Source organism: Oncorhynchus kisutch, linkage group LG12 (genome assembly GCF_002021735.2).
Source record: "Oncorhynchus kisutch isolate 150728-3 linkage group LG12, Okis_V2, whole genome shotgun sequence".
Lineage (NCBI taxonomy): Eukaryota > Metazoa > Chordata > Actinopteri > Salmoniformes > Salmonidae > Oncorhynchus > Oncorhynchus kisutch.
In genome coordinates this window covers 21,166,110-21,184,434 of record NC_034185.2, presented here as the reverse complement: position 1 = coordinate 21,184,434, position 18,325 = coordinate 21,166,110, and the positions used below count along the sequence as shown (strand labels likewise).

The following is an 18,325-nucleotide window of genomic DNA, read 5'->3' as shown; positions in this document are numbered from 1 at the left end:
TAACCACGGGTTTTGCAAATGTAACATCAGTAGGGTAGAGAGAGGAAAAAGGGGGGGAAGAGGTATTTATGACTGTCATAAACCTACCCCCAGGCCAACATCCTGACACTTGCTTAGAGTTCACTTTTTGCAGTTTAGTCCAGGATGCTCTGGGCCAGACTCCAGACCTATCCAGACTGACTGGAAGGGGAACCATCTGGTTTTTCTGAGTGTTTGATAGTTTGGCGCCCTTGGTCTAGCTCAGGGATGAAAAATAAGATGATTCTAACTTAAACATGTTGCTGATGCTGATTAGTTCATTGGGGGTCTGACAATGACACAAATCTTATTAGGTTGATTATCAATTTGGAAGAAAGAGTCCAAAATTATTTTTGAAAAATAATTTGCAATAAAACACAGATGTGGAAATCTTTTGCCAAAAATAGATAAAGTTAGAAATTTGAAACGCTTTTAGGGGTGTGCTGTTCTAAGCCATTTGCTTTGATTCCCCCCTGTGTCCTCCAGAACCCCCGCGGCCTATCGCACCTCCTCAGCTGCTGGGCGTGGGGCCCACCTACCTTCTGATCCAGCTCAATGCCAACTCCATATTCGGGGACGGCCCCATCATTCTGAAGGAGGTGGAGTATCGCATGACATCAGGGAGCTGGATAGAGACCCATGCTGTCAACTCCCCTAACTACAAGCTGTGGCACCTGGACCCAGACACAGAGTACGAGATTCGTGTGCTGCTCACCAGACCAGGGGAGGGGGGCACCGGCCAGCCTGGACCACCTCTCATCACCAGGACAAAGTGTGCCGGTAAGTCTCCATCTCCGTTCTTCCTTTTTTTCATTCTGTCTTTTTCCTCTCCCTGTTACCTCTCTTCATCTCACTGCTCTGTGATATTTGCATACAGATAATTGCCTGGGGCCTTCTTATAAAACATAATTGGAAAAGCCAGGAAAAATAAACAAGGTTTCTGGTGGAGGTAGTGTCATGGCTGTCACTCACTAAGAGTTCCTCTCAGATCTAAGGAAATAAACTAACATGCTTTTCAGAACAATCCTTTCCAGTATTTACCCTGGGGTCCATGATGACAAACCTGCAAAAGGTATTCTCAATCATTTCTGCCAGGGCGGTGTGATACCCACACGCTTGGGTTGCCATGGCATCTGTATTAAGCAGCATACCAACAAGGCCAGGACTAGATAAAGAAGTTATATGGGGGAGCACGTAGTGGAGTGGTTGTGTTCGAAGAAGGAATCTGAAGATGGAAAGTGGTTATTAAGAAGGATGCAGAATGTATGCAGTGTTTCATTACTCTGGGCATTGCCTGTCCATCAGCCTGAGACACTATCCATCTATTCCCCTGCCTGGTGCTCAGGAGTGAATAGACCAGCTGTATTCCCAGATTGACATTCAGAGGGCAGACTGCAGTTTTGCGTTTACTCTTCTTGGCTACTGTCAGGGTGTAGAGGGAGATTTTCAGGGGATATAGTTCAGGTACAGCCCTGTAGGCTGCTTACAAGGAGATGTCTACTGTACAGTGCATTTGGAAAGTATTCAGACCCCTTGACTTTTCCCACATTTTGTTACCTTAACAGCCCCTCATCAATCTAAACACAATGCCCCATAATCCACGGCATAGCAATCAGTACCGGAGCGCCAAGTCTAGGACCAAAATGCTCAGCTTCTACCCCCAAGCCATAAGACTGCTGAAGTATTAATAAAATGGCCACCTGAGCTATTTACTTGACCCCGCCTCCCCCCTTTGTTTTTACACTGCTGCTACTCGCTTTTTATTATCTTTGCATAGTCACTTTACAAATGACCTATACTAACTTGTACCCCCCACACATTGACTCGGTACCGGTACCCCCTGTATATAGCCTCGTTATTGTTATGTAATTTTCTTGTGTTACTTACAGTTTTTTAAAACTTTTAGTTTATTTAGTAAATACTTTCTTAACTCTATTTCTTGAACTGCATTGTGGGTTAAGGGCTTGTAAGTAAACATTTGATGGTGAGGTCTACTACACCTATTGTATTCTGCGCATGTGTCAAATAAAATTTGATTTGAATTCCAAAGCAAAAACAGGTTTTTAGACATTTTTGAAATACGTTTTCAGACCTTTTACTTTGTTGAAGCACCTTTGGCAGCAATTACAGCCTTGAGTGTTCTTGGGTATGACGCTACAAGCTTGGCACACCTGTGTTTGGGGAGTTTCTCCCATTCTTCTCAGGAGATTGTTGCTACACAGTGATTTTTCCTGAAGCCACTCCTGTGTTGTCTTGGATGTGTGCTTAGGGTCGTTGTCCTGTTGGAAGGTGAACCTTCGCCCCAGTCTGAGATCCTGAGTACACTGGAGCAGGTTCATCAAAGATCTCTCTGTACTTTGCTCCGTTCATCTTTCCCTTGATCCTGACTAGTCTCCCCAGTCCATGCCGCTGAAAAACATCCCCACAACATGATGCTGCCACCACCATGCTTCACCTTCGGGATGGTGCCAGGTTTCCTCCAGGCGTGACGCTTGGCACTCAGGCCAAAGAGTTACATTTTCCAGAGAATCTTGTTTCTCATGGTCTGAGTCCTTTAGCTGCATTTTGGCAAACTCCAAGCAGGCTGTCATGTGCCTTTTACTGGGGAGTGGCTTCCGTCTGGCCACTCTCATAACAAAGGGTCTGAATACTTATGTAACTAAGGTATTTTTTTTTATGTGTGTAGATTGATGAGAGAAATTATTTAATACATTTTAGAATAAGGCTGTAATGTAAAAAAGTGTGGAAAAAGTCCAGGGGTCTGAATACTTTGCGAATGCACTGTATGTCTCTGCCTTCATCCATCATAGACAATCATAATAATCTTCTCCTTGACCAAGTGAATTATGCTCTGCCCATGGAATTGGCAGGATTGTATTATACTGTATGTTTATGGTAATACAGGAAACTTTTTGATCAGTATCTTCCATTTCCCCTTAGTTTTCCTGAAAACTCTCTGCACTCTCCCACCTATCAAAAAAGGTAGGATTAGTTTGAAACATTAGTTTAATATAGACCCTAATATCCACAGCAAAAGGCAACTTTGGTGACTAGATAGCACATTTGAGAGATGTAGGCACCAAGCGTCTGTGTGGTCACAGTAGAACAGATTTTGATTACTGGGCTCACATTCAAATATTAGTCTAATATATACATACAGGATATATCGCTCAGGGATTTGTATAATGTTCTGTATGTATGCCATTGAGGCTTTTAAATTAGACTACTTTTCCCCTAAGATTCCTTTTGAGATTAATAGTTGAATTTAAATACGATTTTAATGTCATAGTAAGGCACCATTTCAGCTAGTGTTTTCCAGCTTGTACCTGGAATCAAGTTGAATGATTGGAAGATGTCATTAGGGATGTTGTACAAAAGTAACATCACGGGTGACAATCAAATAGTGTGTATCTTACATGACAGGGGACAGGGGAAGCAGGACATCCTGTTTTCTATCTGAAGCATAAATATTAAGCATCCTCCCCATCCCGGAATGGGTGCAGTAAGCAAGTGCAGGCCAAGAATGGCAAACGATGCTCAGCGATGTATTGTGTATGTCTTCGCCTCCTACACAAATAAAATAAACTTCCTGTCGCATTGTTTAACCTTTTTCTGTGAACTTCAGTTTATTTTCACTCATACTATTATGATAAGGGAAAAAAGGACAATGAAGATGACATGGGCTCCTGGGTAGCAGAGAGGTGGGGTGGCCCGCAGTCAATCTCACGTTTCCTGATTTGCAGGGTGAGCGAACGCATTATGAAAATGCTCAAGGCGCCTCTCCCCAGAGAGTTCGAGTTTGTATTTGTATTTATATTTTTCAACATGCTCCCCATGTTATTTATTTCTTAAAAATATCAGGCTGTTTCAGCAAAATAACGTATTGATCATTTGTCCATGCTTCACTGTTAACAAAGAAACAATTCCAAGGCTGTGAAATTAAAGCTAATAAGTGCTGGTGCATGTTCCTGCCACCATTTATTGCTGTATAGACTTCACGTTCCTGATATTTCTCTTTCCCCACCATTTATTGCTGTATAGACTTCACGTTCCTGATATTTCTCTTTCCCCACCATTTATTGCTGTATAGACTTCACGTTCCTGATATTTCTCTTTCCCCACCATTTATTGCTGTATAGACTTCACGTTCCTGATATTTCTCTTTCCCCACCATTTATTGCTGTATGGACTTCACGTTCCTGATATTTCTCTTTCCCCACCATTTATTGCTGTATGGACTTCACGTTCCTGATATTTCTCTTTCCCCACCATTTATTGCTGTATAGACTTCACGTTCCTGATATTTCTCTTTCCCCACCATTTATTGCTGTATAGACTTCACGTTCCTGATATTTCTCTTTCCCCACCATTTATTGCTGTATAGACTTCACGTTCCTGATATTTCTCTTTCCCCACCATTTATTGCTGTATAGACTTCACGTTCCTGATATTTCTCTTTCCCCACCATTTATTGCTGTATGGACTTCACGTTCCTGATATTTCTCTTTCCCCACCATTTTCTCTACTACTATTGTAGCAGTGTTAAAATGGGTGGTTCCGTTAGTGTCTGGTTGATTTTTATGGGGGTGGCATTCATACCATGTTGTTATGGGTCCCAGTAAATTAAGCAGATGTCATGCACCACCATGGTTCCCACCTGTACTTAATTCCCCCTGACTGCCTGAGACCACATAGACTAACCCGCAAGCCCTCCGTTTTCCTGACGTAAGCACTGCCAAGAAGGGAAAATTGGAGGTTCAGCTTGCCTGGTGACATCACCAGACGGTAAATAAGTTAATAGAACAATAACAAAGATAGTTCCAAACCTCTCTGCCAATAACCTCCATTTTTTTGTTTTCCCCTACCTACTTTAAAGACCACTCCCAGACAATCCTAGCAAAATTCTTGCTCAATCGCTTTTTGCTAAAAAGCTATTTGTTTCATTTTGACAATTTTAATGGAGAACTATTACAGTAAGGTACTTAATTGTTACCCAGAAGTAATTTTGTATTGCTATAAAAATAGCTGCATTGGGACTTTAAAGGATACATTCAACATTTCTTATTGAAAAGACAGTTTCAGCAGTCCACCTCACTCTATGCTCCAAGGACCTAATGTGGTTTCCATACCGCTGCCTGCTCAAAAAACTCCTCAGCTGGAAATTAGATTGTGTATAATGAAATTAACAGACCCCTCTGTTCCAAATACCCTGTGGTGGTTTCACCGGAGAGTGTTAAAATGTTGTCACCTTTTTAAATTCAAACCGGAAACACTGTATTGAGTGTAGAGGATGTATTAGAGTTTTTAAGCTGACACTTGCGCTAGAACAGTTTCCTGCATGACAGGCAGGCAGGGGAAATGAATGCTCTTAGTAAGCCAATGCACCATACGGCTTTGATTTGCCTGTACTCATGCCATGCATTTGTACTAGCACCTCCGCCTCTCCAAGAACACCGATTGCCATCTGTAACCAACCTGATTTGGTTTTAACCCTCTAGAGTCTAAGTCCTGTCTAACCCGGGTCTAAGCTAACATATGGAATTCTTTTAAGATGGTCATACGAAGGATCATTTAGCGATTTAAAACAATATATTGGATGAAACATTGAATTTGGCATTACTGCTATTAGCCAATAGAAATGCATTGAATAACACTACATGGAACAACAGATCCTTGAAAAACAGAGAAAGCTGTCTTGTTCAGATGCTACAGACGTTTTTGTGAGAAGACCGATTTTCAGGGTGTCTAATGGTCTAACAAACACCACTCTAGCTCTGCCACCTCTTACCGCAGATGTGGAAGGGCGATATGGACGGTTTCGGTGGATTGAGACACAGCTCATCTCTAGCTTAAACATACGGATTTTGATTGGGATTTTTGCATTATGTTAAATCGATTTCTGCAAGGGCGCGGAAATTGTAGGCTAAGTTAAGGGTTCTACATGTCTGAACAAGTTGTGCTTTCAGAGCATCACAGGCTATTATAATCTCTTGAAGCCAGTTTAAAAAGCAATTAACTCTGCAGCACCACCAGCTAGCGCGCTGCTTGGTCCTCAGCCATTTACATTAGCCTCGCCCCTCCAGATAGATGAGTCCTGGGCTTCAGTAATACCACCCTTAACGTTGAAGCGCATTGGGATGGAGCAAGAGTAGCCATGGATCCGTCTCAAATAGCACCCTATTCCCTATTTAGTGCACTACTTTTGACCAGAGCCCTATGGGATCCCCTATGGGCTCAGGGCAAAAGTAGTGCACTAAATAGGGAATACGGTGTAATTTGGGACGGATGCCGTGTCTGGGCTGAGCTGAGGCTGATGTATCCACAATCCAATAACTGCTATAGTGTCAGGTTCCCTTTGTCAGAACAGAAGCCTGTGTATCAGGGAGGTGTTTCAGCACCACTCCTCCAGTGTTTTCTCCAAGGACCTCAGTCAGTGTGATAGTCGGGACGTCACGCCCATGGCAAGACACCAATCCAATTAGTAAAGGTAATAGAGGACCACGAGTGGCTGACCATCATATTGCTGATTACACAGAAAAAAAGGTGTACAAAATGACCTCTCTGAGCTGACGTTTGCAGTGGCAGGCCTTTTATTGAGGCAATTTCAATTAAGTCATCGGCAGCCCTTCAGATGAACAGTAGAGCCAATAACATCCTAAGTAGAGCCAAGGTCAATAGTTCAACCTGTCCTATGTATCTGAAATGAATGCATTCATTCAGGAATTTTCCACTTTTCGCTAATGTGTTGCCAAGGTGTTTGATTTGGTGTATGCTTTCGCTAATTGTCAGCATCTATTTGCTGAAAGCCGAATGGACCGGCAATTAGGAGTCTCAGGACAAACTTTCTCACCACAACGGCTGTGTTTAGTGATGCAGTGAGGGCTATTTCCTCTCAGGTACCAACACAAAAGCCTCCACCCCCATATGAACATTGACTTTTCACATATTATCAATGCTCAGTCTTAGATATTGATTTTGTTGGGGCCCTGCAGCCAGAAATACTATTAAGGGATCTAATTTTATCTGCCAATGATTATTTGAGTTCTGCATTCATTTCAAAAACCCTTAAAGCAATAGAGTTTAGTTTGTTTTGCCGTGTGAATGATTGTTCCTGGAAAACGGTGTGATTATGGCTCCCATTGATGTTATTAACATCCTGGAGTACACTGGGATTAATACTATTGATCTAGGTACTCAGTCTGTGCTCTCCACTTGACACCTTTGAAAATAACCACACACACACACACACCTGTTTATGTTAATACTGATCTACCTCAGAGGTACTAGTGCTTCTATAAGGATTAATCCCTATAACGTTAGCTTATCTGTTGCCCATGAATTTGCCTGTAGTGAGACTGACACCACTGGTTGTGGGGTCGTCCGTGGCCCAGGGGAAGGTTTCACACGATCATCCTGCCAAAATACCCAGACATTCTAAAAGGCACTGGAAGCTGAGATTGGGATATTTGTGTAATAAATGCACATGATGATACAGTATCAGAATGTGAGAGCGAAACAGTGAGATCCAATGTGTGTGGGATGATCAAAACATTAGTCGTTGGAATTCAGTAATATTAATCATAGCTGGTCGTTGTCCTCGTGGTAGCAGTCACATTTGGGATCATACTCTAGAGTATGTGTTAGAGTTGTGCATGTGTTGGTGTGACTCCCTACTGGAATATGATATTTTGGGGTTTGAGAGATTCAAAGGGGAGAGGAAATGCATTCCAACTGTCAAATTAGTTTGATAAATGACTGTCAACCAGTGAATGGCAAGGGACAGGAAGTTGGTAGATGACTTTCCTTACCTCAGGCGTTTCCAGAGAGTCTCCTGTGATAGGCATGGCATTACTCTTTCCACCCCCAACATGGGAGTCAAAGAAATTGGAGGCTGAGGGGGTAGAAGATGATGAATCATAAGGAATGTTGTTCAGACACTTTGACAATCCACACAGGACTACTGAAGCATGGACTCTGATGTATTATTTAAATGCACACTGTTTGGCATGGGTGGTAAATAGAGTTTCCTCTCTGTGTTGTTCCTTTCGTGTTACATCTAATATTTCATACCATACATAGCTCAGACCTGGCATAAAAACAAGTCCATCCTTTTGTCAATAAGACTCACTGTCAGCAGAGGAGGTGGATATAGTGTTTCTCCTCCAAGGCAACTGTGTAATCACCTCTTTTGAGTAGGAAGCACCTCTCTTTCTCTCTTCCTTAACTTTTCCAAGTCCCCTGGCCAGTGTTCTCAATTAATGCAACACTGCTGGAGCTCTGGGAAAATAATGTGGGATCTTCTATCTATAAATCCTCTCATTTGCTTGTTTACTCCATTTTTAATCACAAGCACCTCCGAATAATCCTGCTTTGTGACTCGAGGGGATGTTTTTGTATTTGTTGTGTTTTTTCCCGCTGCCTTACAAACCATTTTGACTGTATGTTGATTATTATTAATTGTGTAGCTGTGCAGTGCTTCTCAGCATATAATGATGCAAACACAGGAATGCTTACTCTAAAATAGGAAGGAGGCCAGCTTTTATTTCATCATGATAAAGGAGGATATTTACAAAGCAACCCCATTTGTCCTGTCTCATTCCACACCGGGCACTGGAAAGAGAGGAGGAACAATTCATATCAAGTAAGATGGATTTAATGTGTCATGGCGCTATATCTGCCGGCTCAAGAAATGCCCCCCAATGGGGCATTAAAAAACATTATTTGACTTGACCACCTTAGGGGCAATGTTCTGTATGATTAAAAATCTAGTTTATTTATTTGGTGTATTTTTGCTTCTATAATTGCCCCTGATAGTTTGAGAGAAAGTCTGTGAGATTGGTCAGATCTGTAGGTCATGTGTTATTTACAGCCCAGTAATTGAATGGGGTGCCCTGTCTATGGAGAACCCCAAGCAACTTCATTTGAGTTTTTATCCATATATTTATCTTCCTTACTCAACCTCTCTGGTATCACTTGCTCTCTTTGCCATCTATTAAAGATAGCGTATTCTACTCTGTATGCTAATGCATGACTCAAATCAATGTCTCTCCATTGAGGATACTCTATTGTGCTGCTACTACATGGATCTACAGTTGAAGTCGGAAGTTTATATACACTTAGGTTGGAGTAATTAAAATTCATTTTTCAACCACTCCACAAATTTCTTGTTAACAAACTATAGTTTTGGCAAGTCGGTTAGGACATCTTCTTTGTGCATGACACAACTAATTTTTCCAACAATTGTTTACAGACAGATTATTTCACTTATAATTCACTGTATCACAATTCTAGTGGGTCAGAAGTTTACATACACTAAGTTGACTGTGCTGATGTCATGGCTTTAGAAGCTTCTGATTGGCTAATTGACATAGTTTGAATCAATTGGAGTTGTACCTGTGGATGTATTTCAAGGCCTACCTTCAAACTCAGTGCCTCTTTGCCTAACATCATAGGAAAATCAAAAAGAAATCAGCCAAGAACTCAGAAAAAATTGTAGACCTCCACAGGTCTGGTTCATCCTTGGGAGCAAGGATGCCAGACTATGGTTTGCAACTGCACAAGATCGTACTTTTAGGAGAAATGTCCTCTGGTCTGATGAAACAAAAATAGAACTGTTTGGCCATAATGACCATTGTTATGTTTGGGAAAAAAAGGGGGAGGCTTGCAAGCTGAAGGACACCATCCCAACCGTGAAGCACGGGGGTGGCGGTATCATGTTGTGGGGGTGCTTTGCTGCAGAAGGGACTGGTGCACTTCACAAAATAGATGGCATCATGAGGAGGGAAAAGTATGTGGATATATTGAAGCAACATCTCAAGATATCAGTCAGGAAGTTAAAGCTTGGTTGCAAATGGGTCTTCCAAATGGACAATGACCCCAAGCATTCTTCCAAAGTTGTGGCCAAATGACTTAGTCAAGATATTGGAGTGGCCATCACAAAGCCCTGATCTCAATCCTATAGAATATATGTGGGCAGAACTGAAAAAGCATGTGCGTATAAGGAGGCCTACAAACCTGACTCAGTTACACCAGCTCTGTCAGGAGGAATGGGCCAAAGTTCACGCTTGTGGACGCTTGTGGATGGCTACCCAAAACGTTTGACCCAGGTTAAACGATTTAAAGGCAATGCTACCAAATACTGAGTGTATGTAAACGTCTGACCCACTGGGAATGTGATGAAAGAAATTAAATAAAAGCTGATATTAAAGCTGTAATGAATAATTGTCTCTATTATTCGGACATTTCACATCCTTAAAATAAAGTGGTAATCCTAACTGACCTAAAACAGGGAATTTTTACTAGGATCAAATGTCAGCTTAAATGTATTTGCTAAGGTGTATGTTAACTTCCGACTTACATGGGCAGTATTGAGTAGCTTGGATGAATAAGGTGCCCAGAGTAAACGGCCAGATCCTCAGTCCCAGTTGCTAATATATGCATATGATTAGTAAATTTGGATAGAAAACACTCTGAAGGTTCTAAAACTGTTTGAATGATGTCTGTGAGTATAACAGAACTCATAGGGCAGGCAAAAACCTGAGAAAAAAAATCCAAACAGGAAGTGGGAAATCTGAGGTTTGTAGTTTTTGAACTCAGCCCTATCGAATACACAGTGGGATATGGTTCAAGTTGCACTTCCTAGGGCTTCCACTAGATGTCAACCGTCTTTAGAAACTTGAATGAGGCTTCTACTGTGATGTGGGGCCGGATGAGAGCTCTTTGAGTCCGTGGTCTGGCAGAGAGCCAGGTCCTGGTCACGCGCATTTCACATGAGAGCGACCTGCGTTCTTTGGCTTTTCTACAGACAATGGAATTCTCCGGTTGGAACGTTATTGAAGATTTATGATAAAAACATCCTAAAGATTGATTATATACTTAATTTGATAGTTTCTTAGTTTCTACGACCTGTAATATAACCTTTTGAACTTTTCGTCCGACGTTCGGCTGGACCTCCGTAACAAAAGTAGCTACTTGGACATAAATAATGGACATTATCGAACAAATCAAACATTTATTGTGGAACTAGGATTCCTGGGAGTGCATTCTGATGAAGATCATCAAAGGTAAGGGAATATTTCTAATGTTATTTCTGATTTCTGTTGAGTCCAGCATGGCGGATAATTTTTTTATTTTTCTGAGCACCGTTCTCAGATTATTGCATGGTTTGCTTTTTCCGTAAAGCTTTTTTGAAATCTGACACAGCGGTTGCATTAAGGAGAGGTATATCTATAATTCCATGTGTAACACTTGTATTTTCATCAACATTTATGATGAGTATTTCTGTAAAATTTATGTGGCTATGCAAAATCACTGGATATTTTTGGAACTAGTGAATGTAACACGGCAATGTAAAATCCGATTTTTTCATATAAATATTAACTTCATCAAACAAAACATACATGTATTGTGTAACATGAAGTCCTATGAGTGTCATCTGATGACGATCTTCAAAGGTTAGTGATTCATTTTTATCTCTATTTGTGGTTTTTGTGACTCCTCTCTTTGGCTGGAAAAATGGCTGTGTTTTTCTGTGGCTTGGTGGTGACCGAACATAATCATTTGTGGTGCTTTCGCTGTAATGCCTGTTTAAAATCGGACACTGTGGTGGGATGAACAACAAGATTACCTTTTAAAACGGTATAAGATACATGTATGTTTGAGGAATTTTAATTATGAGATTTCTGTTGTTTTGAATTTGGCGCCCTGCACTTTCACTGGCTGTTGTCATATCGATCCCGTTAACGGGATTGCAGCCCTAAGAAGCTAGACCTCGAAGTCCGTTCCACTGGGGACTAATTCTGACTTGGACCACCAGGTGGGTGCAATTACTTATTATGTATAACAGAAAAACCAGTCGTCTGGACCATTTTTAAGCCTTGCTCACACTGCAGACTGTAATGCTCAATGCAGTTTTGTTACAAGTGACATACTCAGATTAGTGCTTTTTCAGACAGCAGTCATTTGCTAACATGGCTATGCTAGTTGTCATAGTAATGACAGGTGTGTTCACAGTGGTTTAGGCTGATTGGTGGTGGTGCTTATGCTTCCTATCACTCAGAAGTTAAGTAGCAAACTATGGTGACAACAATGCCTGCCATGGATGTGCCCCAGTTGCTTTGAATGTTCAAAATAATAGCGTAAGAACACTTTTAAAGCCTCAAAGGATAAGATTATCCAACTTTACATTTATTACAACACAGGCCTTACCTGCAGCCCTCTTTAGATTGAAGTGTGTGCCCTCGCAATGCTTTCTGTCCAGAGAAGAGGCCTCCTTGGCTGCAGGCCAAGATCAACACATGACCCACAGTGCACCTTCCCCACTCTGAGAGGATGCTGATTTCCCCTAATTTCCCGGCATTAATTTAAAGAGTAGAGTGCACATATACAGACATGCTCTCTCATACACACAGTTAGACACACTTGGATAACTGAAATCAATTCTGAGCCGTAAGTAAATTAAAACAATTAATTGAACATTTGGTTTGTCCTTGTGCTGAAACAGACACTATTGAATGATTTTGTGCTTTTGTTGAAAGCATAATATGCAATGTTATTGTCTCAGCTAAAATAAATTACATTCATACACTGTACCAAAAAATTGACATGGAAGGAACTAGTGAATAGCAGTTCTCATGATGAGACAATAGACTGTTTGTTATTGGTCAGGTGCCCAGAGAAAAACATCTCAACATTTCAAACCAAATATTTATTGTACATTTTGTTGTTTTTTCCAACAAAAACAAGGTATGATTTTATTCCATCTACTTTCACCACATCCATACTTTCATATCTAAGCAAATGAAATTGTATTATTGGTGACACAGACCCTTCTTTGGATTCCCATTATGACAGGTGGTAATCCTCAGAAAGCCTCTTTTTGAATAGTTAAACTGCAGGGAAGCTCTGTATTCTCTCTCCATGCCATAGGAGCATGCCTGGGAGTTATCACTCATTCTTGTGAAATAACAACAGTCATTCCACCAAGTGTCTGTCCACAAATGTATAAATCTGAGCAATTGTCCCAATGCCCTGCGGCAGCTTTCCCGACTATCTCATCTTTCCAGGCTGAGGCCTTTTAAATAGGCGGTAGTAATGAATTGCCAGGGATGGCCCTGGCTCTGTGGTGCACCGCGCAGCGTGCAGAGGTCTTTATCTACTCCACAACACCGCCACGCGTACCACTGTTAGGGAACAGTGGTACGCGTTGCGGTGTTGTGGAGTAGATAAAGGTGATTAGTGATTCATTTTTGTTCAACAGTTAGGCCCGGTGCCTTCTGCTGCATAAACAAGACTTGTCAGTGGGACCACAGATCCTTTCAACAAACATTATGAAGTTGCTCAGATTATCTGTATGTGAGACGGAAATGTTATTTAAATGTAAATGACTTATTTTGTGCTCTGTTCAGGAAGATTTTTGTGATCCAGCCACACATTGCTTGCTCATTATGTTGAGACAAAAACATTATCTATCTCTTTACTCCGGATGTGATGAACACAGGGCGGCCTTCCATGTAAATCATAAATAGGAATGTCAATACCTCTATGATATTGTGCAGAAACATGTATGTGCCTCATACACCAGTTGCCAGAATAATAGTACATGTGCTATTGAATGTAGGTTGCTAAATCATTACTACCCAGAACTTCCTCATAAAACCATTACTCTGCATATTGTTTTGACTGCCTGTTTGTGAACTGTGATACATTTGTTTGTCTTTAATGATATTTACCTACAGTATATCCACCTGTACTAGATCTAAGGATGCGTGTTTACTCTACTCCTTTAGAATGCTTATCAGCTTCCTCACAGGCTCTGCAGTATAAATTTCAAACAAGGAAAAGGGGACGAATGTGTGGCTTTTGAGCTTCAGTACCTGGCGATTTCTTAGTCTCCTCCCACCTCTTCCCTCTTTCTTTTTCTCTCTCTCTCTTCTCCATCCTCCCTCTGGCTCTTTCTCCCGCTCTCATTCTGTCTTCCTCAGACTACTGCAATTTCAGTACAATTAAAGATCACAGGAATATAGACTTGTAGTTAGAGAATTTCCATTCCAGTGTATATGATACTCAACTCCTCTACCATTCTACTGTGGTTAATACCATACCACATCAATATGCTATGTAAGATAAGGTACTAGCTATAGGTAACTGCCAAAATAAAGGAAACAGCAACGTAAAGTGTCTTATTAAGGTAATGGACCACCAAGAGCTGCCAGAACAGCTTCAATATTCTTTGCATGGATTCTATAAGTGTCTGGAACTCTATTGGAGGGATGTGACACCATTCCATGAGGAATTCCATAATTTGGTGTTTTGTTGATGGTGGTGGAAAACACTGTCTCAGACGCCGCTCCAGAATATCCCTTAAGTGTTCAATTGGATTGAGAACTGGTAATACACACACACACACACACACACACACACCCTAGACTCCTTTGAGACCCCTCTTTCAAAGTCACTGAGATCTCTTCTTCTAGCCATGGTTGCCAAAATAATGGTCTGCCCAGCCCATCTGAGGTGAGATGCACTGTACAGTAGGTAATTCCATTAATCAGATTGACTCTACATAGACTGTAGTTATCCCTCCACGTAATACATTAGTACTCACTTAGCCCCCGTAGTCATCCATCACATTTTGAGATGAATAAAAGATGACAGAGATGGAATACGCTGCCCTACCTAACATTTTGCTCTTGCCAACATTGGGTAATCTGTGACTGGGCTTGTTTTAAGGATTTATCTGGTTCCTTTCTCCCAGTGATTTGTGGTGATGCTGTTTATTTAGGGATGTATGGATCACTCAGCCTCCTGTGTAAATGGCATTGCTGCGTATGGGAATAGACCTCATATTTCACCGCTAACAGTCTTACTGTACCTGCTGTTGTTAAACTACTACACCCATTATCAGCCACGGTCAAAGAGGGACCTACTCTCCGTAATGGGTGGAAGTTCATGGAGGAATGTGTAGGGGTAGTGACAGTGGAGCAGCTTTCTGCTTGTCCCGGGGCTGTAAACCTCCTCAGAAGCCATTAGATTAATTGTCAGTGACTTGGAAGTAGCGAGTCTAGTGACTGCTGTGTTGTGAATGGCTGGGCACCGTGACTTAATATGTACAAACATTTCACATCCACTCCGTAGTAGTGTGGTTTGTCAGGTCGTATGCCTGACGCAAGCGAAAAGGGTTGTGTGTGTGTAATCAAAACGCATGAGGTGGCCATGTCTTCACAGCAGCACAGAATACCCCCTCCAAACATTTATTTAGAGTACATAAGCACACACACAGGCATGCACAAATGCACTGAAGTACTTTAGTCTCAGACAGTGAAAGTTATGTATAGCCTGGATGCATGTTTAAGTCTACTTTTGGTGATATCAAAAACACAGATTTTTCATTACTGGTGGAAATGAATATGCAGATAAAAGTTTTGTTAATTTCAAATGCAAAACTGAAATATGACCTTGTTTTTTTAATCTCTTCCTATCAGGCTACAGTATATAGAGTATGTACTCCATTATATCTCTCATAATAGTTTCCATGTTAGAAGGTGTAGTACCAAATGGTGCTCTTATTTACAGCTTCATCCAGAAAACGCCCTACTCTGATTCTGTTGATTGAAAATCTTTGTTTGGTACAGAAAATCACGAGGATGAAAATCCTATCCGCCCCCTCCTTTAATACAATTTCTCTAGTGCTAGTGGTAACTGTGTGGGTAATTGATATGATACCAGAGTGACACACACAGCGTTTCATTTCCCCGGGAGGAGTAGTGAGAATTTGTTTTTTCATTTTTTTCAGCAGAGGCAACACTCTCTGTTCCTTTACTATGATCTTTTCTACAAGGTGTTTTTTATTCTATCTTCTCCTTCTCCCAAAGAAGTGATTTATTGTTACCTTTCTGAGGAGAATAAAAGGTGGATTATAATCAAGTTTAGGATGGACTGGGAGGTTAGTCTGAATGGTGGCGTGCCCGGCCCCTGGAAATGGCTTACACAGAAAATGGATGGAAAATTGGTTGATTGCAGGTGAAGGAAATCCTGTGTCCTCATAGTGACCACTGTCAGCAAGGCAACAAAATGATTACGGTCTCCTCCTCCTCTACTCTGCGAGTTTGGGATAAACAAGTCTATTTAAAAAGCAGTTCACATCTTCAAAACACATGTAGATTCAAATCTGAAGCCATGATCACACGTCATGTTAGCATTTGTGGATGAAATAGTTAATGGTTAGTGAAGGGTGAGATATTTCCACACAGTGTAGGCTATGTGGTTGATTATGACCCAGGGAGCTCCAGGTAGAAGCAACCCTGATGGGGCTCTCCAGTCATAGGGCCGTGGTAGAACCAGGAACAGGAAGTTGGATATGGCTGACAGAAGGTTAGTATTCTAGGACCACCATGTATTTCCGAGGTGGACTTCACACAGAGGGGCTGACAAGTGATACAGAGAATGCTTACCTTGTTTTACAGTGGACATTATCAATTACAGAAACTAGTTGATATACTCTAAGTGTAAAAAAGACACTTTCCTAATATTGAGTTGTGCACCCTTTTTTCCCTCAGAAACGACTCAATTCGTCAGGACATGGACTCTACAAGGTGTCGAAAGCATTACACAGGGATGCTGGCCCATGTTGACTCCAAGGCTTCCCACAGTTGTGTCAAGTTGACTGGATGCCCTTTGAGTGGTGGACCATTCTTAATATAAATGGGAAACTGTTGAGAGTGGAAAAACCCAGCAGCGTTGCAGTTCTTGACATACTCAAACTGATGAGCCTGGCACCTACTACCATACTCCATTCAAACGGCACCTTAAATCTTTTGTCTTGCCCATTCACCCACTGAATGGCACACATACACAATCCATGTCTCAAGGTTTAACAATCCTTCTTTAATCTGTCTGCTCTCCTTCATCTACACTGATTGAACAAACACAACCCCTGAAGACACACACACCGCTTCACACTCTCAGCTTTTAAAAAAATTGTTGTTGTCCCATGATAAATATTTTAATAGCTATATTCAGATAGAGATGCTGGGCAGTAATGTGGAGATGGTTAGATATACTGGATTGTATTCCCACTCCTCAAACTTGCTGTCGTGCACTAGTAGACACTTTTGAGTGTAAATAAGAGCAAATGCCTTGGTTCTTTGTAAGCAAAGAACCAAGTCTGTAAATGTTGGTTTGAGTTTCAGTAACCTTGACTTCTACAGAGACTGAGGAGGGATAAAATAAACACACTGGTTTGAAACTCATGCAAATGAAAAACGTTCCTGATATGTCTGGGAAAGAGGGGTCTAAATGATTGACTAATTTCAGTTGGGTAATTAACAGATGACTATGCCCATTATGAATGAATTAGTAAAGCCAAGCTCATTTGGCAGTTGTAATTGGTTTACAGGTGTTCACGGTGTTCTCTGCTAAGGCATCAGACATCTTGGATCAGCCTCTGTGTTGTAACCGGAGTGGATGTAATAACCAGAGTGGATGACAGTTGTTTCAGGTTGAGGAGGAACAAGGAACGAGGAAAGAGTTTATATTTAGCCTCAGGTACAGACAGACTGCAGCATCTTGGTGGAGTTATAACCTGACTATACCCAGCTTTATGAAGGAGATATTTGTAGTATATGTCTGTGTTCACACAAGCATACATACATGTATGCATATGCGCATGTTCATACACACACACACACATACACACACACACACACACACACGCACACACACACACACACACACACACACACACACACACACACACACACACACACACACACACACACACACACACACACACACACACACACACACACACACACACACACACACACGCACACACACACACAGGCTCTGAGTGGAAAGTTCACCAAACAGTTCTCTTTGAAATGCTCTTTCTTCAGAGGAAGGTGTTATACATGTGTATCCTTTAGAGAGTTTTCAGTTTTCCTCTCTCCTCTCACCGGTTGATATTGACGTGTTTTTGGGGGGGTTTGTATATTTCTCTCCGTTAAGTAATGTACGCGCCATTAGCTATATGTAATGTCTTAGCCACTGGAGGTTTATGGAGCAAAGCACATTAGAAAGCCCTAGCGTCTAGTGCATCCCAGTGTTCGCCTCAGCATTCAGCAGTCCATAGGGAGCTACTTGAGCAGCTATTAAAAATAAATTATGTTGGATTCACCCCTTCTGTATCACCCTGTCAGTGATGTGTGGTAGAAAATATATGTTGGCTAAGCTTTATTGTGGAGTGGATGTTCTGTGTTGGTTCCATGGGAAAAGGAATAATGGGAAATGTGTGGGAAGCTTGGCTCTT

The 18,325-nt window shown here is 41.4% G+C and overlaps 1 protein-coding gene across 16 annotated transcripts in view; it reads left to right on the top strand.

The window, feature by feature from the left end:
• The window catches only part of LOC109900694 (receptor-type tyrosine-protein phosphatase kappa), a 162,726-nt gene that overhangs the window by 87,563 nt on the left and 56,838 nt on the right, over positions 1-18,325 (top strand). For all 16 annotated transcript variants that reach the window (XM_031837085.1, XM_031837097.1, XM_031837096.1 and 13 more), the window contains exon 7: positions 505-798. In XM_031837085.1, the coding sequence (XP_031692945.1) occupies positions 505-798 (294 nt within the window). The remainder of the gene's footprint in view (positions 1-504; positions 799-18,325) is intronic.